This window comes from Canis aureus, chromosome X (assembly GCF_053574225.1).
Source record: "Canis aureus isolate CA01 chromosome X, VMU_Caureus_v.1.0, whole genome shotgun sequence".
NCBI classification, from domain to species: domain Eukaryota; kingdom Metazoa; phylum Chordata; class Mammalia; order Carnivora; family Canidae; genus Canis; species Canis aureus.
In genome coordinates this window covers 92,334,630-92,361,679 of record NC_135649.1, presented here as the reverse complement: position 1 = coordinate 92,361,679, position 27,050 = coordinate 92,334,630, and the positions used below count along the sequence as shown (strand labels likewise).

General features: G+C 38.3%; 1 protein-coding gene across 4 annotated transcripts in view; it reads left to right on the top strand.

The window, feature by feature from the left end:
- Positions 1-27,050, top strand: part of PRRG1 (proline rich and Gla domain 1) — a 273,316-nt gene that overhangs the window by 210,319 nt on the left and 35,947 nt on the right. For all 4 annotated transcript variants that reach the window (XM_077889357.1, XM_077889358.1, XM_077889360.1 and 1 more), the window contains exon 3: positions 5,842-6,002. In XM_077889357.1, the coding sequence (XP_077745483.1) occupies positions 5,842-6,002 (161 nt within the window). The remainder of the gene's footprint in view (positions 1-5,841; positions 6,003-27,050) is intronic.

Here is a 27,050-nt window from a genome sequence, read left to right as displayed (position 1 = left end):
TCCTTGTCTGTATTTGTGATCTAATAGTTTTCTTTCCCTCTTCTTTTCAGCTTCATTATTTTCCATAACTGTATCTTCTGTATCATCTATTTATTCCTCTGCTACTTCCATCCTCATTGTGATTACATCCAGTTAGTTTTGCATCTCAGTTACAGCATTTTTTATTTCGGCCTGACTAGGTTTTAGGTCTTTTCTCAATGCATCAAGAGTTTCTCTGTTATCTTCTATGCTTCTTCAAGTCCAGCTAGTACTCTTTTTTAAAAAATTATATTTTTATTTTTATTTATTTATTTTTGTTTTTCAGGAAAAAAAGCTTTACTCAACCAAAATAGGCACTGTTAGCAGTAACTGCTTTCCCCAAATGATAAATTTCCCCAATTATTATAGACTTATAATATTCAGCATTTTTAAAAAGATTTTATTTATCCATACATGAGAGAGACGGGGGGGGGGGGAGAGAGAGAGAGAGGCAGAGACACAGGCAGAGGGAGAAGGAGGCCCTACGCAGGGAGCCTGACGTGGGACTCGATCCTGGGTCTCCAGGATCAGGCCCTGGGCCAAAGGCGGCGCTAAACTGCTGAGCCACCTGGGCTGCCCAATTCAGCATTGTTAAAATTTATTCAGATCCTTCAGTTACTGTTCTCTATTAGAGAATGTTCTGTTTCTTAGAGTTCTGAATGATGAAAGAGGTGGTAATCTGTTGACAAAAGGTCAGGTGAGTGTGATGGATATGGCAAAAGTTCTTGGCCCAATTCATTTATTCCCTATGGTGGTCTGGGATTTCACCACCTATGGTGGTCAGATGTTGTCATGGAAAAGTATAGGTCCATCTATGTCTGCTAACCGATGCAGAGTGCTTTTAGATCCATTTTTGATACATAATTTGAACTTCTTGATGATAAGATAGTTTTGCCTGAGTTCAAAGTAATGAAATACTCTCTTTACAAACCACCTCATATAGTTACCAGAACCTTCTTTTTGGTTGCAGTGATGGTTTTAACACGTTTGGGAACTTCGTCAACATCCAACCATTGTGCAAGACCACTTTCATTTTTTTGTCAAAGCTTATGATCCTCTCCAAAATAGGTCTCTGCTCTTTCAAATCTTAAGGTATGAGCACATCTCTAATCATCTCCTTTTGTGATCATCTGTCAGTTGGTATGTTACCTACCTACTTGCCCAACTTTTTTTTACCTTTCCTGTTGTAGCTAGGTGTTGAGAAATTATTGTAGCAGAAATTCCTAAGTCTGCTTCAAGACCTCAGATTGCTGTTTTGAGGTTATCTTCTACCATGGCTCTCAACTGATCCTTATCCCCAGATTTGGGTCTCCCTCAAGGCTCAGTTTTCAGACTTAAGATTCCCAGAACAAAATTTTTCAAACCCTCACCATATAGTCCTTTCACTAACAGCACCTTCTCTGAAGACAGAACTGATGTTTCTACTTGCTGTGGCTGCACTGTGCCCTAGTTTAAATTCATATAAAAACAATATTCGCAAAGCTTTCAAAGATATGGTACTGTTCACTTCTGTAAAAGTTGGTGATTTCTCTGAGTGTTTTACTTTTAGAAGTTTCCTTCTAATACATAACCACAGGGACAAGATTTAATGTGCAATAGGAAGCTGTTGGCACATGAGGGGCATGATTTGGTGGCCACCTTCTCTTTCTTGGCATGAGTTGAAGACGTGCCCCTCTCTAGCAGTGGCAGTGGTACCAACTGTGGTGGCAGCAGTGGCAGATTGGGCTCCTCCAAGCCCAGCTAGTATTCTTCTTCTTTTTTTTTTTTTTAAAGATTTTATTTATTTATTCATGAGAGGCACAGAAAAGCAGAGACATAGAGGGAGAAGCAGGCTCCTCACAGGGAGCCTGATATGGGACTCTATCCTAGGACCTGGGATCATGCACTGGGCCGAAGGCAGACACTCAACCACTGAGCCACTTGAGCATCCCCAGCTAGTATTTTTCTTTTAAAGATTTTATTTATTTATTCATGAGAGACACAGAGAGAGAGGCAGAGACATAGGCAGAGAGAGTAGCAGGCTCCTCTCAGGGAGCCCGATGCAGGACATGATCCCCGGACCTGGGATCACGCCCTGAGCCAAAGGCAGATGCTCAGCCACTGAGGCACCCAGGCATTCCCCCCAGCTAGTATTTTTATGACTTCTTCTTCAGACACATTGCTCATATCTGTTTGGGGCAAATCCCTGCCTGTGATTTCTTTTTGATCTTTCTTTTGGGGAGATTTCTTCCATCTTGTCATTATGTCTCGATTTCTGTCTTGCATGTTATGAAAGCTTGTTATATTTCCTGCTCCTTTTCTCTTTTCTTGGATCATTTTTCTTCTTTTTTTAAAATCAGGCTTATCTTAAACAAATCAAAGCATACCTAGTTAATGGTCCAAACACTCCCCACTGCAAGCAAGGAGGAACTCTGCAGAGGACTGGCCTGTGGGAAATAGCAGCCAAACCACAAGAGGAGAGTGCACAGAACATACACTAGAAACACTTCCTGAAGCACCAGGCTCTATACAGTGTATGCCCTCTTTGCACACCTCTGTCCCTTGCTGTTTAATGGCCGCTCAATTGTGCCCAGTGGGCCCTTTGTTCTTGGAGAGGCAATATACACTTCCAAATGTACTCCAGGAAGAGGAGTGTTCTCCCTCAGTGTGACCCATGGATCCCCACACCATGATGTCTTGTAGGATTCCTACACGTTCATCATTCTCCCTCTCTCCCTAACTTGACTCCAGGAAAAGGGCTCCCTCTACTCTGAAGCACCACGGCTTTTCTCTCTACCTTGCATCTGCCATGTTCTCTTCCTCCAGTTGTGCAGATTGTTTTCTTAATCCTCAGATCAATTTCCTGGCTGTTCAAAAGGATTTGATATTGATTCTAGCTATCTTCAAGGAACGAGGCAAGCTCAGGGTCACCCTGGTACTCCACCATCTTAACTCTCTGAGTGGTATCTTCTAATTGACCAGATTTGTTTGGCAAACAGGATAAAATCTACTTGCAAGCCTATTTCTACCTAGAGTTCTCAGTATTATATTACTTTGCTTCCCAGTACAAGAAATACAAATGTGTTTGTGGAATGCTCTTGGTAATTTGATTAGGCTAGGATTAGAGGAGTTGTGTCCTGCTATACTTTATCTTAGAGTTGCTTAACTTTCTGAATTAGCCAGCTCTCTGGTTATAAGAGCTGTTTTCCTTGACCCCCTTTTCCATGTTAGATAGCATATAAGAAATTTTTTTCTGAGAATTTAGTTTTTTCTCTCAAAACCTTTTTTTTTTTTTAAGATTTTATTTATCTGAGAGAAAATGCGAGAGTGCAAACACAGGGGGAGAGAGAAGCAGACCCCTTGCTGAACAGGGAGCCCTATCTGGGGCTTGATCCCAGGATGCTAGGATCATGATCTGAGCCAAAGGCAGACACATAACCAACTGAGGCACACCAGCGCCCTTCTCTTAAAATCTTAAGATACGTTGTTGTTGATTGTTTGGTTTGTTTTCAAGAAAACTGTCCCCAAATCTAGGGATATATTAGACTGTATTAATATCTCTATTGTGTTTAAAAACAAGGAAGCAGATAGTCCCAAGCAGTTTTATACTTGTCAGACCACACATAGCATATTGGACTGAGTGTAGGACACTGTATTTTATGAGATAAAAATGTGGCAGAGACTCCTATCCATTTTACAGGGCCAACAGTTGAAGAAACTAGACATGCTTAGCCTGGAAAAAAGAAGCCTTGGGGCAAATGACTTACTGTCTTCATGTATCAGGTGGCCTGTTATATGGAAGATAATTTTATGTCCTTTCAGAGGCCATAAATAAGACCAATGACTAGGAAGTTGTTAATTCAGTGAAATGTCCTTTGATAAAGGGCTTCCTAATCAAATAAGTATGATAAACGTATGTGACCTATTTCTTTTCTGGAGGTGTGCAGATGTAGATTAAATATACGTTAAGGTCCCTAAAAAGTCCTGCAGTAAAAGATCTTGTTACATTTGTTAATGCCAACATTCCATGAACTCCTTCAGAACTAGTTTTCTAAGGAGCTCACATTTAGGTAGTGCTTCTTAAACTGTGGTAGTTAGACGAAGACCAGCAGCACCAGCATTACCTGGGAACTTATTAGAAATGCATTTTTTTACTCCACCTCAGATCTGTGGAATCAGAAACTCTGGGAGCTGAGCCCAGTAATCTCAGTGATAATAAGTCCTCCAGGGGATTCTGAGGCTACAGCTCTGAGAAGTACTACTAGCAAATTTCACGGTTTTTCTCCAACTCAGCAGTACCCTTTTTGTTTGTTTTTTAGCACTTGCCACAATTTTTATTCTTTACAATTTCTTTTAATGATATTCTTTGACTCTGTAATTAATTTTTTTCTGTAATTAATTTTTATAAATGGTTATCCTTCTGAGGTATAGAAGGAAGGAAACTCTTATGAAAGGCCTGCCATAGTTTTTAACATAGTGTAGGTGTCATCCAGCTGGTATCGATATGGATACTTCATTTTTATTTTTTTATTTTATTTTTTATTTTAAAGATTTTACTTATTCATTCATGAGAGACACACAGAGAGAGAGAGAGAGGCAGAGACACAGGCAGAGGGAGAAGCAGTCACCGTGCAAGGAGCCCGATGTGGGACTCGATCCCGGGACTCCAGGATCACACCCTGGGCTGCAGGCGGCGCTAAACCGCTGCGCCACCGGGGCTGCCCCAATATGGATACTTTAAAGGATCCTAAGTAATGAATCCATATCTTCTGTGAAGTGAAATACGCATTTCTATAATGAGGTAACAAATTCATTGCTATTGTTACCATTTTTAAAAAGAACACTTACTGTTTTTCATTTACTTTAAAATATTCTTTGTAAAATGTAGACTTTAACATTTTAAAAAGATCTGTAATGTGCCCTTTCTTATGTTAGAAGTCATTAAGATTAGAAACTTATGATTTTTTTTGCATTAACAGAGATTAAAATCTTGTAGCATCATATTTACATATACAAAGAAATATGAATGACACTTTAAAAATTAAATAATTTAAAATGAATATGTAAAATTAAAGATAATTTCTCTTGACTGTGCCCTATAACTAGTGCCTCATTTATTTTACTGGATATCATAAATGTGCATTTTGAGTATTTATATGAAATACCTCTATAAGTCGTGGAAGAACTTTCTGGAGGACTGTGAAACTGGTTTGATATATTTAAATATCACAATGTTTAACTTAAGTATATTTAGAGCAAAATTATTAGTGTTCCTAGGAATGAATTATGGCCAAATTCATCTTAACTTCTTGATACTGTTTTGCCAGCTCTTCCTTTTTTTTTTTTTTTTTTTTTCAGCTCTTCTTTTCATATAAGTAAGGTTTCTCTGGGTCTGTATTACTAGGTTTATTTATTTTTATTTAGGGGAACAAAGACTGTTGGTCTGGAGACTGGATTTTGACTTGGTTGCCAGTGCCCAACAGCAGAATGCCTGGGGGCATCCACTTACAACAAAGAGTATAAGTAGTGGAATCACTATTACTATATTTAAATACCAATGGCTGGCAGGAATGTGCTAAAGTCTGAATCTAACTGTGAATTATGTCACTGTCCCTACCCAGGGCAAGTGCTACTCAAAGGGCATGCTCACAGGAGGAGGAAGACAGCAGAGGTGGCGATTTGGAGCTATACGTACTTTCTTACTTTCGTTGCTGACTCAGGGGAAGAGGTTTAGGATGCTGGTTGTGTTTTCTAAAGAGCACCTAGCAGTTTCCACCTTGTATGCGAAGCTTCCACATGTTTTTCAAATGATAATTTTATGCTTTTGATTTTCTCTCTTCTTAGTTTTCCTCACAGGAGAAAAAGCCAATTCAGTATTGAAACGCTACCCAAGAGCTAATGGACTTTTTGAAGAAATAAGACAGGGCAACATTGATCGTGAATGCAAAGAAGAAATCTGCACGTTTGAAGAAGCAAGAGAAGCTTTTGAAAATACTGAGAAAACTGTAAGTGTATTGGCAATTTGTAAGAAACGTTCACAGTTTTGCCTACCTTTGGATGTACGTTTGCAGTCTGCATTCCCGAATTGTGTGCATCGCTCTCAGTTACAAATTGATCACAAATTACCTTTGTGAGGAACTCTGCAAGCGGCATCTAAGAATACACCTGGCTAGGAGAGCCAGGTTCGCTTCCCCATGTGTGGGTCTGTGTGGGTCGGGCTTTGAGGGCTCTGTTCCCACAGGACTCTGCTGAGCGGAGATTGATCATCCTAGCAAGGGGGAAGTGCTTGTTTCACACGAGGCTCTGATGGGGAAAGTTACCAATATCATCACCTCACTTTGCCTAATCAGTGAGGAAGTGTGAAGGAACCGAAGAGATATTGACACTGTTTTAAAATCTTTGACTTCTTGTACAAAAAAAAAAAAAAAAAAAAAAACCTATCTATCTTTGAACTCCTCTCCCCACTCTAAGAATACTCCTCCTTACCTCTCTTTACTGTAGATGGCATGCTATTCAAGGACAGCAGGGGTGGGAAAGCCAAAGGCAGTGGTCTAAATTCTGTGGAACTGCTCTGGAGTTGGAAATGACAATACCCGACATAGCCATTATATAAAGATCCATTCTTGGGCACTGACCATGAAAATAACACTGGTTGCTAAACAAGTGATGTCAGATGTGCTAAAAGGTGATATTAGGTATGTCTCAGAAACAACAGATATAGAAGTTTTTTTTTTTTTTTTTTAAGATTTTATTTAGGGGATCCCTGGGTGGCGCAGCGGTTTGGCGTCTGCCTTTGGCCCAGGGTGCAATCCTGGAGACCCGGGATCGAATCCCACATCGGGCTTCTGGTGCATGGAGCCTGCTTCTCCCTCTGCCTGTGTCTCTGCCTCTCTCTCTCTCTCTCTCTCTCTCTCTCTGTGACTATCATAAATAAATGAATAAAAAATAAAAAATTAAAGATTTTATTTAGAGAGAGCATGCACACGAGCAGGGGAGAAGGGCAGAAGGGGAAAGAGAATCTCAAGCAAACTACCTGCTGAGCACAGAGCCCGATGGAAGGCTTAATCCCAGGATCTCAAGATCATGATCTGAGCCAAGACCAAATGTTGGACATTTAACCGACTGAGCTATCCAGGTGCTTGTGTTACATAAGTTTTTGTTTGTTTGTTTGTTTGTTTGTTTTTTAAAGATTTTATTCACTTATTTGAGAGAGTGAGGGAGGGAGAGTGAGCACGAACAGGGGGAAAGGGTGAGGGAGAAGTGGGCTCCCCCCTGAGGAGGGAGCCCTATGCAGAGCTCAATCCCAGGACTCTGTGATCATGACCTGAGCTGAAGGCAGATGCTCAACTGACTGAGCCACCCAGATGGCCCCAGAAGTTTTAAAGAAAGGGATTTGTTTGTTTATTTTAGAGAGAACTCACAAGAGTGAGTGGGGGGAGGGGCAGAGAGAGAGAGAGAGAGAGAAAATCTCAAGCAGACTCCCCATGAGCATGAGCCTGACCCTGAGCTCAATCCTAAAACCCATGAGATCTTGACATGAGCCGAAATCACAAGTTGGATGCTTAACCCACTGAGCCACCCAGGTGCCCCAGAGAAAGGGGTATTGAACTTTTGTTAGGTTAGAAAAGAGGAAGGAACTCAAGGAGAGACAATCAGGGAAGCATCATCGCTGGAGTCTAGTGTTCATAGTAAAAGCAAAGTCAGTGTATAAATTGATAAGCTATAAGATTATTTTTTATATTTTTTATTGAAGTAATTATACTTCAATTGTATGTCAATTATGACATACAATACTATATTTCAGGTGTGCAACATATTGATTGGACAACTACATAGATTACTTAATAGTCACCACCATGAGTGTAGTCCTCTTCTGTCACCATATAGTGTTGTTATGATATTATTGGCTATAGTCTTTTTGCTGTACTTTTCATCATTGTAACATTTATTTTATAACTGAGGGTTTGTACCTCTTAATCCCCTTGATATATTTTGCCCATCTCTGACCCACCTCCCTTCTGGCAACCTCCAGTTTATTATCTGTATTTAAGGATCTGTTGGTTTTTTAGATTCCACATGTAAGTGAAATCATGTAGTATTTGTCTTTCTCAGCATCATTTATTATTTCACTTAGCTTAATAGTCTTCTAGGTTCGTCCATGTTGTTGCAAATGACAAGATCTCATTCTTTTTATGGCTGAGTAGTATTCCTGTGTGTGTGTCTCTCTCTGTGTACCACATCTTTATCTGTTTGCCTACCATTGGACATTTAGGTTGCTTCTGTATCTTGACTGTTGTAAATAATGCTGAAGTAAACAGCATTATAAACATCAGCATGCATTTATCTTTTCAAATTAATGTCTTTGTGTTCTTTAGATAAATACCCTAAAGTGAAATTACTGGATCATATAATATTTTTATTTTTAATTTGTTTTAAAGATTTTATTTATTTATCTGAGAGAGAGCACAAGGGGGGAGGTCTGGAGAAGAGGGAGACAGAGAAGCAGATTCCCTGCTGACCAGGGAGCCCCATGTGGGGCTTGTGACTATGACCTGAGCTAACGGCAGATGCTTAACGGACTGAGCCACCTAGGAGCCCCTTATTTTTAATTTTTTGAAGAACATCTATACTGTTTTCCATTGTGGTTGTACCAGTTTACATCCCCAACAGTGCAACAGTGCTACCTTCTCTCCACATCCTTGTGAACACATTATTTCTTGTCTTTTTGTTACTAGCCAATCTCACAGGTGTGAGGTGCTATCTCATTGTGGTTATGATTTGAATTTCCTTCATGATGAGTGGTTGAGCACCTTTTCACGTGTCTCTTGGCTACCTGTAGGTCTTCTTTGGCAAAATGTCTTTTCAGGTTCTCTGCCCATTTTAAAAATTTGATTGTTTAAAGTGATTTTTATTTTTTAAAATTTATTTATTTATTTTTATTTTAGAGACACAAAGAGCTTGAGTAGGGGGACGCTCAGAGGGAGAAGGAGAGAATATCAAGCAGACTGAGCACAGAGCCTGATGCAGGGCTAGATCACATGATTCTGAGATCTTGATCTGAGCTGAAATCAAGAGTTGGACACCTAACCAACTGTACCACCCAAGATCCCCTAATGTTTTGTTTTGTTTTTAAAGATCTTGGGGATCCCTGGGTGGCTCAGTGGTTTAGCACATGCCTTCAGCCCAGAGTGTGATCCTGGAGTCCCGGGATTGAGTCCCACATCGGGCTCCCTGCGTGGAGCCTGCTTCTCCCTCTGCCTATGTCTCTGCCTCTCTCTCTCTGTCTCTCATGAATAAATAAATAAAATATTTTTTAAAAAATCTTACTTAAATCTCACATTTTAAAATGAAAAAATAATCATCCATAAGCTCATCATGCAGTCACAAAGCACTTTGGGCCTTTTAGTTTCTTTCCAGCTATTATTCCTTGTTTCTGCTTAGTCCTTATTTATTTTACACATTTATATTTCTCATCTTATGAAATTAATATATATTCATTGTAAAGATATTGAAACTATAGTAACATGAAATGAATAAAATCTTTTAAATTTTTAGCACTATCAGTTTTCTGATTTTGGTATGTATTATTGTCTATTTTTAATGCATACATAATTTTAATTTTTATGAATTTTTTTGCATGATAATTTTTAAATAGCAGTAGGATTGTAGTGTAAATAATGCTCTATACCTTGCAGCTTTTAATTAAAACCAGTTTATGTTTTAAAAACAAAGCTTAGTTTTTGATGTTATCTTTCTTCAAAAAACACAAATTTTAGATATTTTATCCTTTTCATAAAGCTAATGGCATTTCATCCTGCTTTATCATTCTCCTTTAATGGAAAGGTGCTTACCTTATCTTAGTGAAAAGATATTTTGAAACTATGTTAATCTTTTATTCTTCATCAGACTATTACCCACTAGTTTTAACATATGCTATTGATGATTCTTGACTAAATCAATTAAATTATAATTGCTTAATGGTGATTTCTAACTCCATCATATATACATTTTTTGGTTGGCATTCCAGTATGGGCAGGAACTTTCCCATTATCTGTCTGTCTCTCTTTTAGCACAGACTCAAAGATTACTTTATTCAGTGAGCTATAATCCCTTAAATTTTCCCAAATTTGGCTAATGGAAGTTTCTTCAAACAGGCTTCTCTGTCTTTTTGACATTATCATTTTATGTATTTAGTTAAAGAGAGTACAAAAGCGAGGCAAGGGACAGAGGGAGAGGGAGAGAGAATCTTATTAAGGAGCCTGACTCCGGGCTCAATCTTACAACCTTGAAATCGTGATCTGAGCCAAAATCAGGAGTCAGACGCTTACCCCACTAAGCCACTTGGCCACCTCTGCTTTGTTGGTTTTTTTAATGCAGTGTGTGTGTGTGTGTGTGTGTGTGTGTTTAAGTAGGCTTCATGCCCAATGTGGGGTTTGAGATTCTGACCCTGTGATCAAGAGTTGGATGCTGTCTGAATGAGCCACCCAGGTGCCCCTGCAGTTGTTTTTTTTTTCCCCCATTTTCATTGTAACCATCAATTAAACACATTTTATTGAATCTGAACTTTTGATCATAGTGAAAAAACCTTCCTCTAGACCCTGGTCCTAGAGGAATCCCAGTTTCTTATAATATACTTGAGTTTTTATATCTTTAGATCTCTGACTTATTCACAGTTTATTCTTGAATGTATGGTGTGAGTTATGGATACAACTTTTTTTACATAGCTGTTCAGTTGTCCAAAGACCATTTCTTATAAATTCCCTCTTTGCTTCAGTGATTTTAGTTATCCTTTGTCATATAGCTCATTACAATATATACTTAATTGATTTCCAGGTTTTATACTCTAATTCATTGGTCCATCATTCTCAAATGCCAATACCATACTTTTTTATTATTGAGAATTTTCAGTGTATTTTAGTATAAATTAGAGCTAGTTATTAGTATGAATTTGTCTAACTCCAGAAAAAATAATTTGTCAATATTTTTATTGGGATTTCTTTCAGTCTGTAACTTAAGGATAACTAACATCTTGAAGATACTAAATCACCTTCTCCAAGAAGAGATCTTTCTCTTTGTTGAAATCAACATTTCTATCTTTAAGGAATGTTTTATAGTTTTCATCATACAAGTTTTGCACATTTCTTAGGTGGGTTCCTAAGCATTACTGTGTTGCTATTTTAAATGCCGTACTCTTTTCCATGATACATTCTAACCGGTTATTATTTGTGTATGTGTGCACTATTGACTTTTTAAACCTTGCTGAGTTACAATTGACATATTTAAAGTGTACAATTTGATAGATTTTAACATATCCACACCCCTGTGAAACCATAGCAATCCTAGTAAACAAATTCATCATTCTCAAAAGTTCCTTCTTGCCTCATAATAATTCCTCCTTCTATATCTCCCCACAATCACCACCTCCCCAGGCAATGATTTATCTGATTTCTGTCACTGTAGCTTAAATTTTCTAGCGTTTTCTATAAATGAAATCATGCATTGACTTCTTTCACTCAACATTAATTATGTTCAGATGCATCCATATTGCACATATCAATAGTTCCTTTGTTTTTATTGCTGAGTAGTGTATTATTGTATGTAAATGGACATTTGGGTTTCCATTTGGGGCTGTTACAGCTAAAGCTATGAACACTCATGCCCTAAGCTATTGACTTTTTTAAATTAATGAACCACATACTTATTTTGATGTGAGTTCTAAGAAATCTCATGGTCAAAGTTACACTTTCAGATGCATTCTTTTTTTAAACTTTTTATTTTGAGCTAATTAAAGATTCACCAAAGATTGCAAAGATAATAGGTCCCATTGTAGCGTTTACCCAGTTTTCTTTAGTGGTTATGTCTCATAGAAGTGTCCTACAATATCAAAACTAGGAAACTGACATTGGTACAATCTGTATGTATAATTTTTTGCCAATTTATCACTTGTGTAAATTCTTGTAACCACTACTACAGTTAAAATTCAGAATTGGGATCCCTGGGTGGCGCAGCGGTTTGGTGCGGGCCTTTGGCCCAGGGCGCGATCCTGGAGACCCGGGATCGAATCCCACGTCGGGCTCCCGGTGCATGGAGCCTGCTTCTCCCTCTGCCTGTGTCTCTGCCTCTCTCTCTCTCTCTCTCTCTCTCTGTGACTATCATAAATAAATAAATAAAATTTTTAAAAAAATTCAGAATTATTTCATTACCACAAAATCTGCCCTTAATAGTCACATACCCCCTCCCCCACCACCATGCCTAACCTTTATTAATCACTAATCTGTTCCCACCACTGTAATTCTGTCATTGCAAGAATGTTATATAAATGAAATTATATAATATGGAACCTTTTGATATTTGCTTTTTATACTCAGCATAATCCTTTTGAGATTCATCCCAGATGTTGTATGTATCAATAGTTCACTCCTTTTTATTACTAATATTCCATAGTATGGATGTACCATAGTTTATTGAACCATTCATTCATTGAAGGATATCTGGGTTGTTTGCAGTATTGGCTATTAGTTATAAAGCTGCTGTGAATTTTTTTTTAAGATTTTATTCATTTATTCATGAGAGACACAGAGAGAGAGAGGCAGAGACATAGGCAGAGGGAAAAGCAGGCTCCACGCTGAGAGCCTGATGTGGGACTCATTCCTGGGACTCCAGGATCACGCCCTGGGCTGAAGGCTGATGGCCACCCACTGAGCCACCCAGGCGTCCCACTGCTGTGAATTTTTGTTTGCAGGGTTTTTTTTGGACATAGGTTTGTATTTCTCTGGGGTAAATCCCCAGAAGTACAGTTGGGTTGTATGGTAAGTATATGTGTAGCTCTTAAAGACACTGACAAACTAATTTGTCATTGTATAAATGACCATTTTACATTTCCACCAGCAATATTTGAGTGATCCAGTTCCTCTGCATACTCACCAGTACTGGGTATTGTTAGTGTTTTTTTATTTTATTTTAGTCATTCTGATGGGTGTATAGTGATATCACATTGTGGTTTTAATTTCCATTTCTTTAATGGCTAATGATGTTGAACGTTTCTTCATGTGTTTATTTTCAGTTTAAATATTCTCTTTTGTAAAATCTTCCTTCATGTCTTTTGCTCATTTTCTTACTGGATTGTTTTCCTTCATTAATGAGTTTTGAGAGTTGTTTATGTATTCTTGATATAAATCCATTGTCCTATATGTGTTTAGTAGGCTATTGCTTTTCTTTCTTTTTTTTTTTAGGATTTTATTTATTTATTCATGAGACACACACATACACACACAGAGAGAGAGAGAGAGAGAGAGGCAAAGACATAGGCAGTGGGAGAAGGAGGCACCAAGCAGGAAGCCTAATGTGGGACTTGATCCTGGGACTCCAGGATCATGCCCTGAGCCAAAGGCAGATGCTCAATGGCTGAGCCACTCAGGCATCCTAGGGTATTGCTTTTTAATGTGTTAATTGTATATCTTACTACCTTACCCCTCTGATTCCTTTTCTTTCTTTCAAGATTAACAGTGATTTTAATGCTTACCTCTCTGCCCCTTATGCATCTCAGTGCTTCTCTGTATCCTTTCCTGCCCACAGAGATAGGAAGCTGCATTTCAACAGTCTTTGAATCAAATAGAAGATGAAACCCCTTCAACAATTGCTCAAGCAGTTCTCTGCAAGCTTCAGCAATCACCTTTCTTCCTTCTCTATAGATTCATTATAAGTAGTCTACATACCTTAAAAAAAAAGAAAACAACTCTTCACCTCTCATCCTGCTTCAGCAACTACTTCATATCTTGAGACTGGTATGTCTGTACTCACTCCCTTGGTGAGGTTTCTTAGTGTCATGGTTTGAAATGCTAATGATTCCCAAATTTATATCCTGAAGGGCTACCGTGAACTGCAGAATTATGTGACTAACTGCTTACTCAGTATCTCCTCTTGGAATTCTTTTTTTTTTTTAAGATTTTATTTATTCATGAGACACACACACACACACACACACACACACACACACAGGCAGAGACACAGGCAGAGGGAGAAGCAGGCTCCAGGGAGCCCGACGTGGGACTCCATCCCCGAACTCCAGGATCATGCCTTGCCTTGGGCCCAAGGCAGGTGCTCAACAGCTGAGCCACCCAGGGATCCCTCCTCTTGGAATTCAATGAGATTCTTACTTCCAACATAAAAAATTCATGTCCCTTCCCCCAAAATCTGCTTCTACCACAGCGCTTCTGATTTCAGTAAGTGATAACTCTGTCCATCCACTCTTTGCTAAGCCCCCAAACCTTGTTGTTACCCCTGACTTTACTCTCTGTTTCATATAAACATTCCATCTGCTGATAGTTTTGGTTCTAACATGAAAATATATTCAGAATCTTACCACTTTTCACCTCTCTCTACTTGTTACACTTTCCATCCGAGCCATCATCACTCTCTTATCTGAATGTTTTCTTGGCCCCCTCCTCATTAGTTGATTCCCAAAACAGCAGGCTAGAGTGATCCTTTAAAGTGTCTTCTCTGTAATGATGTTCCATCTAACTCAGTAAACATCAGAGTGCTCTGAGTCACCCACAAGGCACTATACAGGCAGTCCCCATCCCTCTCCACTGCACACCTTCACTATGGCTGTGGTTATTACTTTACCACATCTCCTATGACACTCCTCCCCTCATTCACTTTGCTATGGCTTTCCTTTGGCTCTTTACACATACACAGTGCATGTCCTGCCTCATGACTTTGGCACTTGTGCTTTCCTCTTTCAGATATGTATGTGTGAGCTCCCTCACCACTCTCAGGTCAAGTTTACTTTCTCAGCAAGGACGTATCATACCTTAAATTACAACCTCTTGCCCCTTCAGTGAATTATTTTTCTTTCCAGCACTTACCATCATCTGACATCTGTTGATTTTATTGTTGCTCTCCCTCAAGAACTGTTCGCTCTATGATAACTGCATTTCTTTTCTGTTTTGATCATAGATGTGGTCCTTAGCATATAAAACAGTACTGGCACATAATAGGAATTATTTAAATACTTGATGAATGAATGAAGAATAAATGGATTAGAATATTATGAGTTACATTAATTTCATAGGAGGTAGTGATTTAACACTTGCTCACAAATTAGCTGATAGATGTGGACTTAATTTTAAAGTCCTTGTCATCTAAGTTAGTTTATACCATTAAAACCATACCATTCACAATAAAGTGTGCCCAAAGTGTTTTGGTTTAATAAGTGTAATAGAAGTAGCATTCCGATCCTTGATCTGTTTCAGAATAGTGTTTGTTATATGTTAAGGATCTGCTCTGTGTTAAGAAGTACTTAACAACACAGTTTCATTTTTGAGATTCATGATTGATTAATTCTGGCAGTGAAGAAAATGACTGACTTTTGGAATTTGCTTCTACACTTAGACTACATATTAACTATCTTTTTGTTTATTAAAATTGATCACTCAGGTTTATTGGTAGATTATTTTCATCACTGCCAAATCTGACTTGTGTTAATTTAGAAGTATTCTTTCAGTAAGATGGGGTGGGAGTTTTGGCAGTAATTTTTTACCTAATTGGAACACAAGTCTAATTATAACATAATAGTGGAAGAAAATGTATTGTTCTTCACAGTTCTCATTCTACATTTCTTCCATGTAGAAATTTGGTCACATTTAATCAGATTTATCTACGGAGTACCTGCTATATAACAGACATAGGACATTAAACAGTGAATAAGCTGACCTTCCATTGTGGCATTTGATATCTGATAGAAACAGCATACATAACACACAGAATCTCACATAGGCAGTAGTCCTCAGAATTCGCTGCCACAATCCTCTGCCTTGAGAATGACGTGGACTTGATGTCTCAACTCTGCCACCTACCGACTATATTGCTTTGTGCAAACATTTTACCTTTCTAGGCATTAATTTCTGTATCTTCTAAAAAGTAAAAATTATACCTACAGCATTAGATTTGAGGCTGTGCATCTAGCTTAATGGTTGGCACAGAGAATGCTCTCAGAAAATAAATTTTGTTCTAGCTTTTAGGTCTTCAATTACAGTCACTTTATTTAGGAATCATTATTTCATCTCTTCTATTTTTTTTCCTCTCTCTTGGCCCATCAGAGTGCTTGGCATGTTAGAACGTTAAATTTTGAACTAACATGAATAAAATACAAGTAATTCTTTAAAACAACGGTTTCAGAACTTTTCTTCATGTATTCTAGTTTATTTGTGCTTGACTTTTCAAAATAGTTTTCCTCAAACTTTACTAGATTGCATAAAAATCAAGTTGGCAACTTGTCAGAATTGCATAGTTCTACTTAGCACCCAGATCTGGGTTTCTAATACTATTCCACAGTAAAAGAAACCATGACTCCTTAGAGAAATGGCCTGGGCTGGGGCAGAGAGAATATAAGATGAATTGGAGCATACTGTAGTACTAAAAAGTAAGGAAGTGCTAAAAACAAACAAGTATGGTAGCATGTCAAAGGGACACAGGAGCCAACCTAAAGGAGGTCTCAGTGGTCAAAGTTGGAACACTTAAGTCACAGAATAAATAATGTAGTATTAGATTATAACCCAAAGCATGCAGTAAATACATAGGAGCCCACAATGATATGAATGAATGAAAAGATAAATAGGTGAGAAAAATATATAGTACACAAGAATTCCAAATTATATATGCAAATATTCCCCTCTCTAGGAGGCAGAGCTTAATTCTCTGCCATTCTTGTGTGGTTTGGACTTAATGATCTGCTCCCAAAGAATAGAGTATAGGAAGTCCTGGGAAATAACTTTACCATGGAGAAACCTGGTGAATACTACCTTGACCATGTGATCAAGGTTAGCATCATCAGTGATAAGTCATGTATATTATGTGATGAGAACAGACTTCACTTCTATGATATTTTCCCCAAAAAACCATAACCCCTGTGGGATCATGAGAAAATTATCATAGACATCCAAATTGAGGGACATTCTACAAAATATCAGAGTCCTCAAAACTGTCATCATAAAAAAGACTGAGAAACTGTCACAGACCGGAGGAGACTACATAGACATGATGATTAAATGCAATGTGGATCAAAAGGTCATTAATGAGAAAACTAGTGAAATCCAAATCTGTTGTTAATAGTAACAGACTAGTAGTATTGGTTCACTATTTCTAACACATATACTATTCCAATGTAAATTGATAATGTTAGTGGATACTGGCTGAGGAGTATAGGAGAATGTTTTATACTATCTTTGCAACTTTGCTATCAATCTAAAATTACTGCAAAATAAAAACGTTTACTTTTAAAATTCACAGTTCAGGGTCCACAGGTCTCCATGAGGCCAGGGAATTTGCTTTTGCTTTAAGGAGCATGGTTGGTTGGTTGGTTGGTTTTTTTTATCATGAATGGCATTGAATTTTGTCAAATCCTTCTACATCTATTGCGATGATCATATAATTTTTTTTCAATTTATTTATTTATTTTAATTGGTGTTCAATTTACTAACATACAGAATAACCCCCAGTGCCCGTCACCCATTCACTCCCACCCCCGCCCTCCTCCCCTTCCAACACCCCTAGTTCGTTTCCCAGAGTTAGCAGTCTTTACGTTCTGTCTCCCTTTCTGATATTTCCCACACATTTCTTCCCCCTTCCCTTATATTCCCTTTCACTATTATTTATATTCCCCAAATGAATGAGAACATATAATGTTTGTCCTTCTCCGACTGGCTTACTTCACTCAGCATAATACCCTCCAGTTCCATCCACGTTGAAGCAAATGGTGGGTATTTGTCATTTCTAATAGCTGAGTAATATTCCATTGTATACATAAACCACATCTTCTTTATCCATTCATCTTTCGTTGGACACCGAGGTTCCTTCCACAGTTTGGCTATCGTGGCCATTGCTGCTATAAACATTGGGGTGCAGGTGTCCCGGCGTTTCACTGCATCTGTATCTTTGGGGTAAATCCCCAGCAGTGCAATTGCTGGGTCGTAGGGGATCATATAATTTTTTAAAAGATTTTAAGAACAAATATTAAAATGTGCTACTTAGAGCAAGCTATACATTCAATGCAACCCCTATCAAAACACCATCAACTTATTTCACAGACTTGGAACAAATAATCCTAAAATTTTTATGGAACCAGAAAAGACCCCTAGTAGCCAAAGGAGTGTTGAAAAAGAAAACCAAAACTGGTGACATCACAATTCTGGACTTCAAGCTCTATTACAAAGTTGTAATTATCCAGACAATATGGTACTGGCACAAAAAATAGACATATAAATCAATGGAACAGAACAGGGAACCCAGAAATGGACCCTCAACTCTATGCTCATTGTGTGTATCTGTATATATAGATACACACGTACACACAACTCTACTAAGCCATCAAAAATGTGAAATCTTGCCATTTGCAATGATGTGGATGGAACTAGAAGGTATTATGCTAAGTGAAATAAGTCAGAGAAATACAATTATATGATCTCACACATATGTGAAATTTAAGAAACAAAACAGAGGATCATAGGGGAAGAGAAGAAAAAATAAAACAAGATGAAATCAAAGAGGGAGATAAACCATAAGAGACTCTTAACCATAGGAAACAAACTGAGTGTTGCTGGAGTGGAGGGGGGTGGGGGAATGGGGTAACTGGGTCATGAACATTAAGGAGGGCATGTGATGTAATGAACACTGTTATAGAAGACTGATGAATCACTGACCTCTACCTCTGAAACCAATAATCCATTGTTAATTAACTGAATTTAAATAACAATTTTAAAAAGATTTAATTTTTTGAGGGAGAAAGAAAGCACATATAGGGGAAGAGGCAGAGGGAGTGGGAAAAGCAGACTCCCTGCGGACCATAGAACCCGATGTGGGGCTCAATGCCAAGACCCTGGATGCCCCAGGTGCCCCAAGATGGTCATATACTTTATATCCTTTGTTTTATTAATGTGGTATATCAGTTGATTTGCAAATATTGAACCATCCTTATATCCCTGGAATAAATCCCACTTGATCGTGGTGAATGATCCTTTTAATGTATTGTTGATTTCAGTGTGCCAATATTAATATTTTGTTTAGGATTTTTGTATCTATGTTCATCAGGGATATTGGCCTGTAGTTTTCTTTTTCTTTCTTCTTTCTTTTCTTTTCTTTTTTTTTTTTTTTTTAGTGTCTTTGTCTGGTTTTCATATCGGAGTAATGTTGGCCTCAAAGAATGAATTTGGAAGTGTTACTTCCTCTTCAATTTTTGGAATAGTCTGAGGAGAATAAGGATTAACTTTTCTTGAAATGTTTGGTAAAATTCACTTGTGAAGCCATTTGGTCTTGAACTTTTGTTGTTGGGAGTGTTTTGACTACAAAATTCGATTTCCTCATGAGTAATCAGTCTCTTCAGATTTTCTCTTTCTTATTCACTTTTATAAGTTTATAGATTTTTAGATATTTATGCATTCAGTTGGTTGGCATATGATTTTTCATAGGAGTCTATTATAATCAATTGTATTTCTGTGGTGTCAGTTGTTACTTCTCTTTCACTTCTGATCTTATTTCTGTCCTTTTTTTCCCATGAAGAATCTGGCTATTGGTTTATCACTTTTGTTTATTTTTTTAAAGAACTAGCTCTTGGTTTCATTGATCTTTTCTTTTTTCAGTATCTACATCATGTAATTCTACTCTGATTTTATTTCCTTTATTCTACTAACTTTGGGCTTTATTCATTTTCTAGTTCCTTTAGGTGTAAGGTTATATTGAGATTTTTCTTACTTCTTGAGATAGACCTATATCACTTAAACTTTTCTCTTAGAAATGCTTTTACTGTGTCTCAAATATTTTTGGACTGTTGTGTGGGGTTTTTTTGAAGATTTCATTGACTTATTGAAAGAGAGAGACAGGAGGGGCAAAGGGAGAGAAAGAACCTCAAGAGGACTCTGCACTGAGCACAGAGCCCGATGTGAGGCTTGATCTCATGATCTGGAGGTCATGATCTGAGCTGAAATCAAGAGTCAAATACTTAACCGACTGAACCACACATTCCCAAGGGAATGTTTTAGTGTATCTTACATTTCATTTACTTTATACTTCAGTGGATTTAAACTTTTTTATATTTTCTGTCTCTTTGTTGCAGTTCTTACTGAGTTCATACATTCTTCTCTAGCCTGGTGGGCATCTTTATGACCATTACTGTGAGCTTTTTATCAGGTAGATGGCTTATCTGTTTCATTTCACTCTTGTTCTGAAGTTTTGTCTCATTCTTTCACTTGGAGCTTATTTCTCTGTCTCCTCATTTTGTTTGACTTTGTGTGTTTGTGTCTGAATTAGGCAGAATATCTACCTACAAACTTGAATGGCCTTCTGTAGCAACATCCCCCTGTGTAGACTGCGTGCTCCTGGCAGCTTTGGCTGAGTGGCTGGAGTTTCAACAGTCATGTGTTGCGAGTCCCAGGCACTCCAGGCTGGGCCACCCTGCTCTGGACAGCTGGAACTGAAGTGAGCACAGGCTGGGGGGTCCTGGGGCTCTCTGGGCAGAGGTCACCCTGGCAGTATAGGGGGAGCTATAACAGGTGTGGTCTGGAAGATCCTAGGGCACTCTAATAGGGGGTACCCTGGAAAGTCTTCTGGAGCTGAAGTGGGTGCAAGGCTAGGGTGTCCTGGGATGCTTGGTACCTGTGTTGCCTTGGTAAGATGACTAGAGCTATGGTGGACACTGTCCAGTAGTGCATGTGATGCTAGGGCCGCTTTAGCAGGAAGGCTGGTGCTGGTGTGGGCTAGAGGCTCAGGACTCACTACGCAGCCTGTTGGCTAGGGGGTAAGATCCTGCTCCCATCTGTGCAGTATAGGTGGAGAGGGAATGTAAACAGTTGCACTCACCAGCTGCTTCAACCAAAACAGCAGGGAAACTTCCCTGTTTGGCAGAGTTCTAGGCCTAGTTCCTTTATATTCTAGTTGCTTGTTTAAACTGTGCCTTCTTTTCTGTGCCCGAGGGCAGACAAATCTTGTTTCTGATCCCTCAGTACTATTCCTCCCTACACAGTGTAGGAGGTGGGAGTTCTGGATTTTTTTTTTTTTTCTCTCCTGCTGTTTTATATGTGGTCCCTCCATCCTTTGTTGTGCAGAAGCTATTCAGGCAGTCCTCAGTTCTTCTTCAGGAGGAATTGCTTTATATGTAGGTGTAGATTTGGTGTGTCCATGGAGGAGTGAGTTTCAGGGTCTACCCATGTCACCATCTTGGACCCTTTGAAAAAACTTATATGACCATTTAAAGTTTTTATTCATTAAATTGCTGATACTGTTTTTAAAATTACTGGTGTCTTATTCTCTGGCATTTGAGCCCTTTTGTAGATTATAAATCCTTTGTAGTCTTAGTTATTTTTTTCAGGTTATGATTAGAACTTAATTTGGAGGGTTTCACACTGTGTATTACCAAGGAGTGGATTCATTCCAGTGTGGGTCTCTCTTACCCATGCCAGCAGTCTGTTAACCTTGACCTGAAGTAACCTCAGCAGGTTTCCTGTCCCACTGCCAATTACTGGTTTTCAGACCTGCCCTCATAGACTGGGTACTGGTGAGAGTAATGCTCCCCCCCTCCCCCCCGCTTTTTTTTTGGTTATTTGTACAGTCATTTGCACCATAGATTTAATGTAACTCTGCATATTGTGGGCAACAATATCTAGCTAGTGATACCCTTTTTAACCTCCATATATACTGTTTACCTATGATTACACTAAAAATACATACAGAATTTCAGAACTCATCAGTGCTTCTTATTACAATTAATTTGCCAGAAGATGTTCTTCTAAGAGATGTGGTGAAAATCCAAGGATTCCATGGAAGTATTGCACCAGATTTTGAGGTCCCATAAAATGATGAGGTGTCTAAAAAGACCCTGCTCTGTTTAACCACTCTAGTTTGAAAGTCTAAACTCCTGTTCCTTGATGTTAGGCAGATCTCCCGGCACTTTTGGGCATAAAAACTCGTATACATTTTCTTCCATTTAAAACTTCACTGTTGGGATCCCTGGGTGGCACAGCGGTTTGGCGCCTGCCTTTGGCCCAGGGCGCGATCCCGGAGACCCGGGATCGAATCCCACATCGGGCTCCCGGTGCATGGAGCCTGCTTCTCCCTCTGCCTGTGTCTCTGCCCCCCCGACCTCTGTGACTATCATAAATAAATTAAAAAAATAATAAAATAAATAAATAAATAAAACTTCACTGTTGGATTTCCTTTATGCCCACTTTTTTTCTCCTTTGCTCCTTCAGCTCCTACTAGACCTTAAGATCATGGAATGAGGAGAGGAGCATGATCTGCTCTTTAACTCTTACCCCTTCACATCTCTCTCCTTAAGTATTTTGAGGGGAAGGAAGGGGAAAGGGGACAGATGTCTCTAACTTAACTACTATTGCTCTCCTTTTTGGCTGTCACTAATTCTTTGGTGAACCTAATTTTAAGTTCAGTGGGAGGTGCACGATGTTCTTCAAGAGGTCCCTAAAAGAAACCTCTGCACAACACAGTTCTAGGAATAGGAGTTACAACTCGGTGTTGGACTCTTCTAGCCCCTTCCCCAGCTGGCTTCTATCCTGTGCATGCCTCACATCGTGTTGTTGGGGCCTTTTGCCTGGCAAACAGCCCTCTGGGACAAAGTAGCTGCAACATGGGTCAAGTTTCCACAGGATCTACCTAAATGGTGGGAAATTCTTACACCCTTGTTTTAATCTTCAGAAAAGGTCTGTTCTCTACCTTGCTTTTCCTCCAGTCCACAGGGAGCAGGAGTGAGGTACATCAGCCATTCCACTGCTTAAGCAGATGTCTACTTGGAATGAAATGTCAGTGTTCTCTTCATATACCTAATCCAAACAACTGGATTTTTTAGAGCTCTCCCCAGTAGTTCAAAGCCTTAGGGTCTAAAGAGTAACTGTCACTGTGAAACGTGACACGCTAACCTAGCATGTGCAGTAGCTATCCGGGTGACCCTATCAGCTACCTTGCTACTATTTTAGGATGCGTAATTGCTTGATAGGTGGTACTGTCCTTGTTAGAAATGGCTCCCATTGGGCAGCCCGGGTGGCTCAGTGGTTTAGCGCCGCCTTCAGCCCAGGGCCTGATCCTGGATACCCGGGATTGAATACCACGTCAGGCTCCCTGCATGGAGCCTGGTTCTCCCTCTGCCTGTGTCTCTGCGTCTCTTTCTCTCTGTGTCTCTTATGAATAAATAAATAAAACCTTAAAAAAAAAGAGAAAAGGCTCCCATTATCTAACAGTGAGCTGCAATCAGTCACTGGAATTGATGAGAATGAAACTTTCACATTCAAATTGGGATTTGGGTAGAAACCTAGATCAGCAACTTTGCTTGTTAAATCGTTATGCATCTACTAATTTTATTTGAAAATAAAATGGGTTATGCCTCCCATAGCATGCTAGAAGGAGGTTAGCTATGAATTTAGAGAACAGGGTTTTACCTATTTCCCAAGGAATACTCTAAACCTCTCCTTCCACAAAAGGAAAGGAAAAAAGTCAGAAACTGTCCATTCTAGGATGAGACTGAAATGTAAACTGACACAATATCCAACAGACAATGTGAATTTTTTCTTTATTAATGTTTTCTATCTTTGTACATAAAACTGCTGTAGGCTATTAGGGCCAAAAAATAAGTTACCTAGAAGTATAAACAATTATGAATATTTTAAAAAGTAGCTACTTTGATAAATGTATTCAGACAAGTGGATGAAAACGTATCACCATATTTCATTGATCACCTATTCACACTTTATATTGATGTGCAGCTTATAATCAATAACATGTCATGGATTAATTGAAAGCATTTTTTTCTTTTCTAATACATAAAAAATAGTATGCTTTTCAATTCACAGTATATTTGATAATGTAATACAGGAACGAATCACCTGCCCACTCAAAGATTCCCATCTGGGTGCAGCCACCACTGTAAATCAGTTTCAGTTATAGTAAGTAGCTGCTGATTCCTTTAATATTTGGGGATGTCACTGTTTCCCCTTATCCCCCCAGTGTTAGGGCATAGTCTCCCCTAAGATGAGGCTGATAGTGGTTCTCATTAGTTGGAATATCAGTAACTGTAGAAATAAGATTTCACTTAGCCAGTTCCAAGGTACAATAAAATCAGTGGCAAAGGGAATTGGAACTTTGTGATAGCCCTGTATTGTTAGCCTTAGGTCTTAGGGTGTACCCTCAAGCTGAAACAGATGATTTATTCCCCCACTGCATATAAAACAACCAAGGAGCAAAAAGAGGGCTCTGCCTTTTCTTCAAGTGTATGCTTTAAAGACTTGCACTAATGCCATAATGTAAAACAGCATTATTATTTGAATGTTAAGGTATTTTCCATTCCCAAAGATAATATTTGATACTAGTCACTGCTTGTCATGAATAGACTAAAGGCTGATTTTTCCCTCCATTCCATGGCTAAAGAAAGATTTCATGGAATAGGTTCCAATAATATTTATAATTGATAGTCTATGAAAACCAAATCGGTCAAACTCTTCATTTTTCAAATAATAGCCTTACAGAGGCCCATTTACTCCTTTTTCCATAGCAGGATACTGATTGGTACAGCCCAAAATAGGATCCAGGTCTCCTAATTCAGTGTCTTCCTCTCTCCCCTTCCCTCACTTTGCATTGAACACAGTTCTCTCCTGATTTGATTGGTGATAATTTTACCAGGGGTTTTACCAAGAAACAAATTACCTCTAGGTTTCTTATCCTGATTCCCATTAGGCCATTAAGACACATCACAATATACTTATTCAAGTTCAGATATGACTGAAATGGAAACATTGGTGGCTGGTACTTAGCTGGATTTTTAATTTTGCATTTTAAAAGGCTTGAGAACAATACCGTTTGGGACAGGCAAATTAGGTAATATTCTTCCCATCTCTGGACCAATATTGTGAATGCCAAAAAGACTAATGATACATGTAACTTCTGACTGTAATTGGAACTTGTGGCTTTTGACTACTAACCTCCTACTCATAAGCATCATACCATGTAGCTGATACACTTGGAGCACAAAACAGGATGTCTTGAAGAGGAGTAAACCTAATAAAACTTGCAATATAATAGGACCAGTTAGGAATGAATATAGACGTAGGCTGAGATTTCCTGTTATTATCTGAGAAGTGGCAACCTGAACTTTTAGATAATTCTGAATTTGTTTTGTTTGATAGTAAGATAATTTTCAAAGGAGCTGTCTTTAAGCTAAATAAACTGATGAGGTTTCATTATAATTCCAGATTAATGTCTGAAGATGTAGAAGAGATGATAAAGAATTATTTCTATTTATAAAGTTAATGAAATTTTTCAATTCTACAGAGATTCATTTTTATTACTTTGAAATACATTGTTATAAAGATTCAGGTGCATACTAATAACTAAAATGAGATGAATTAGTAAAAATAATAATTCCCCATTAACTTAGAATTTATATTAGCTTTTCATTCAAACTATTCCATTCCAGGGGTGCCTGGGTGGCTCTATTGGTTGGTATCCGATTCGATTTCAGCTCACGTCATGATCTTGGGGTACTGGGATCAAGCCCCACATGAGGCTTCATGCTCTGTGTAGAGTCTGCTTGAGAGTCTCTCTCTCCTTCTCCTTGTACCCACCCTTTCTCAAATCTAAAAAAAAAAAAAAAAAGAAAGAAATTCTAATTTGTTGTTTTCCATTTTAAAGATTTATTTATGTATTTTAGAGAGCATAAGCACATAAGCAGTTAAGGGGTGGGGGCAGAAGGACAGAGGTAGCCCCTGATGTGGGGCTCAATCTTACAACCCTGAGATTATAACCAGAGGTGAAATTAAGAGTCGGATGCTTAACCAACCAAGTCACACAGGTACCCCTATTGTTTTCTATTTTAAAATACTAAAACTTAGGGCAAACTCTAGACAAAACGGAGATAAATAATTATGTACTAGGGATTTTAATATCTCTTCACTTTATCATAAAAAAGCTATTTTATTCCAGTATACAACATTCTTTTTGCCTCTCTACCAGCTCCTGTATTATTCACTTCTATTATCCTAGGAATCCTGTGCAGGTTGATTATGGACTGCCCTCCCATCAACATTCTTGGAGAGGAAAGAAAGTAATTGCCTGAATTAATGGATTCTAAGTTACTAATGAATAGAAATGAGACTGAAACTGTTGATTACTGATCTAAAAACTACTTCACCCCCTTATTCCTTACTAAAAGAACCCCAATTTAGGAGAGTAATAACGTATCTAGATAAATCATAATTAGCCTAAGTCAGGCATAGCAGTATTGTTCCTTTTTTATGACCTGTAATCTCTTCTCTCATTCTTGATATTGCTAATTTATGTCTCCTCTCTTTTTTCCTGATCAGTCTTCTAGACATTTATCTTTTTTTAATTTCAATCCATTTAGTTTTACGTAGTCGACATATTTTTCTTTTGTTCCACTGAATTTTTTGCTCCGTTATCATTTCCTGCCTTCTGTCTACTTTGCGTATAGATCATTCTTCTTTTTCTAGTTGTTAAGGTAGATTTCTTTATTTAAGATATTTCTCTTATAATCTTGTATGATTTGAATCATTTGAAATGTATTGAGACTTAGTATGGCCTAGAATACGAATTTTCTTGGCAAATAATCCATGTGTATTTGAGAAGAAGGTGCTTCTAAAGAGAAATTAAGTAGTCAATCCCATTAACAATTGCACCCAAAAGCACAAGATACTAGGAATAAAACTAACCAAAGAGGTAAAGAATCTATCTATACCCTAAAAACTAAAACTACAGAACACTTCTGAAAGAAAGTGAGGAAGACACAAAGAGATGGAAAAATATTCCATGCTCATGGATTGGCAGAATGAACACTGTGAAAATGTCAATGCTACCCAGGGCAATTTACACATTTAATGCAATCCCTATCAAAACACCATGGACTTTCTTCAGAGAGTTGTAACAAATCATCTTAAGATTTCTGTGGAATCAGAAAAGACCCCGAATAGCCAGGGGAATATTGGAAAAGAAAACCAGAGCCGGGGGCATCACAATGCCGGATTTCAAGTTGTACTACAAAGCTGTGA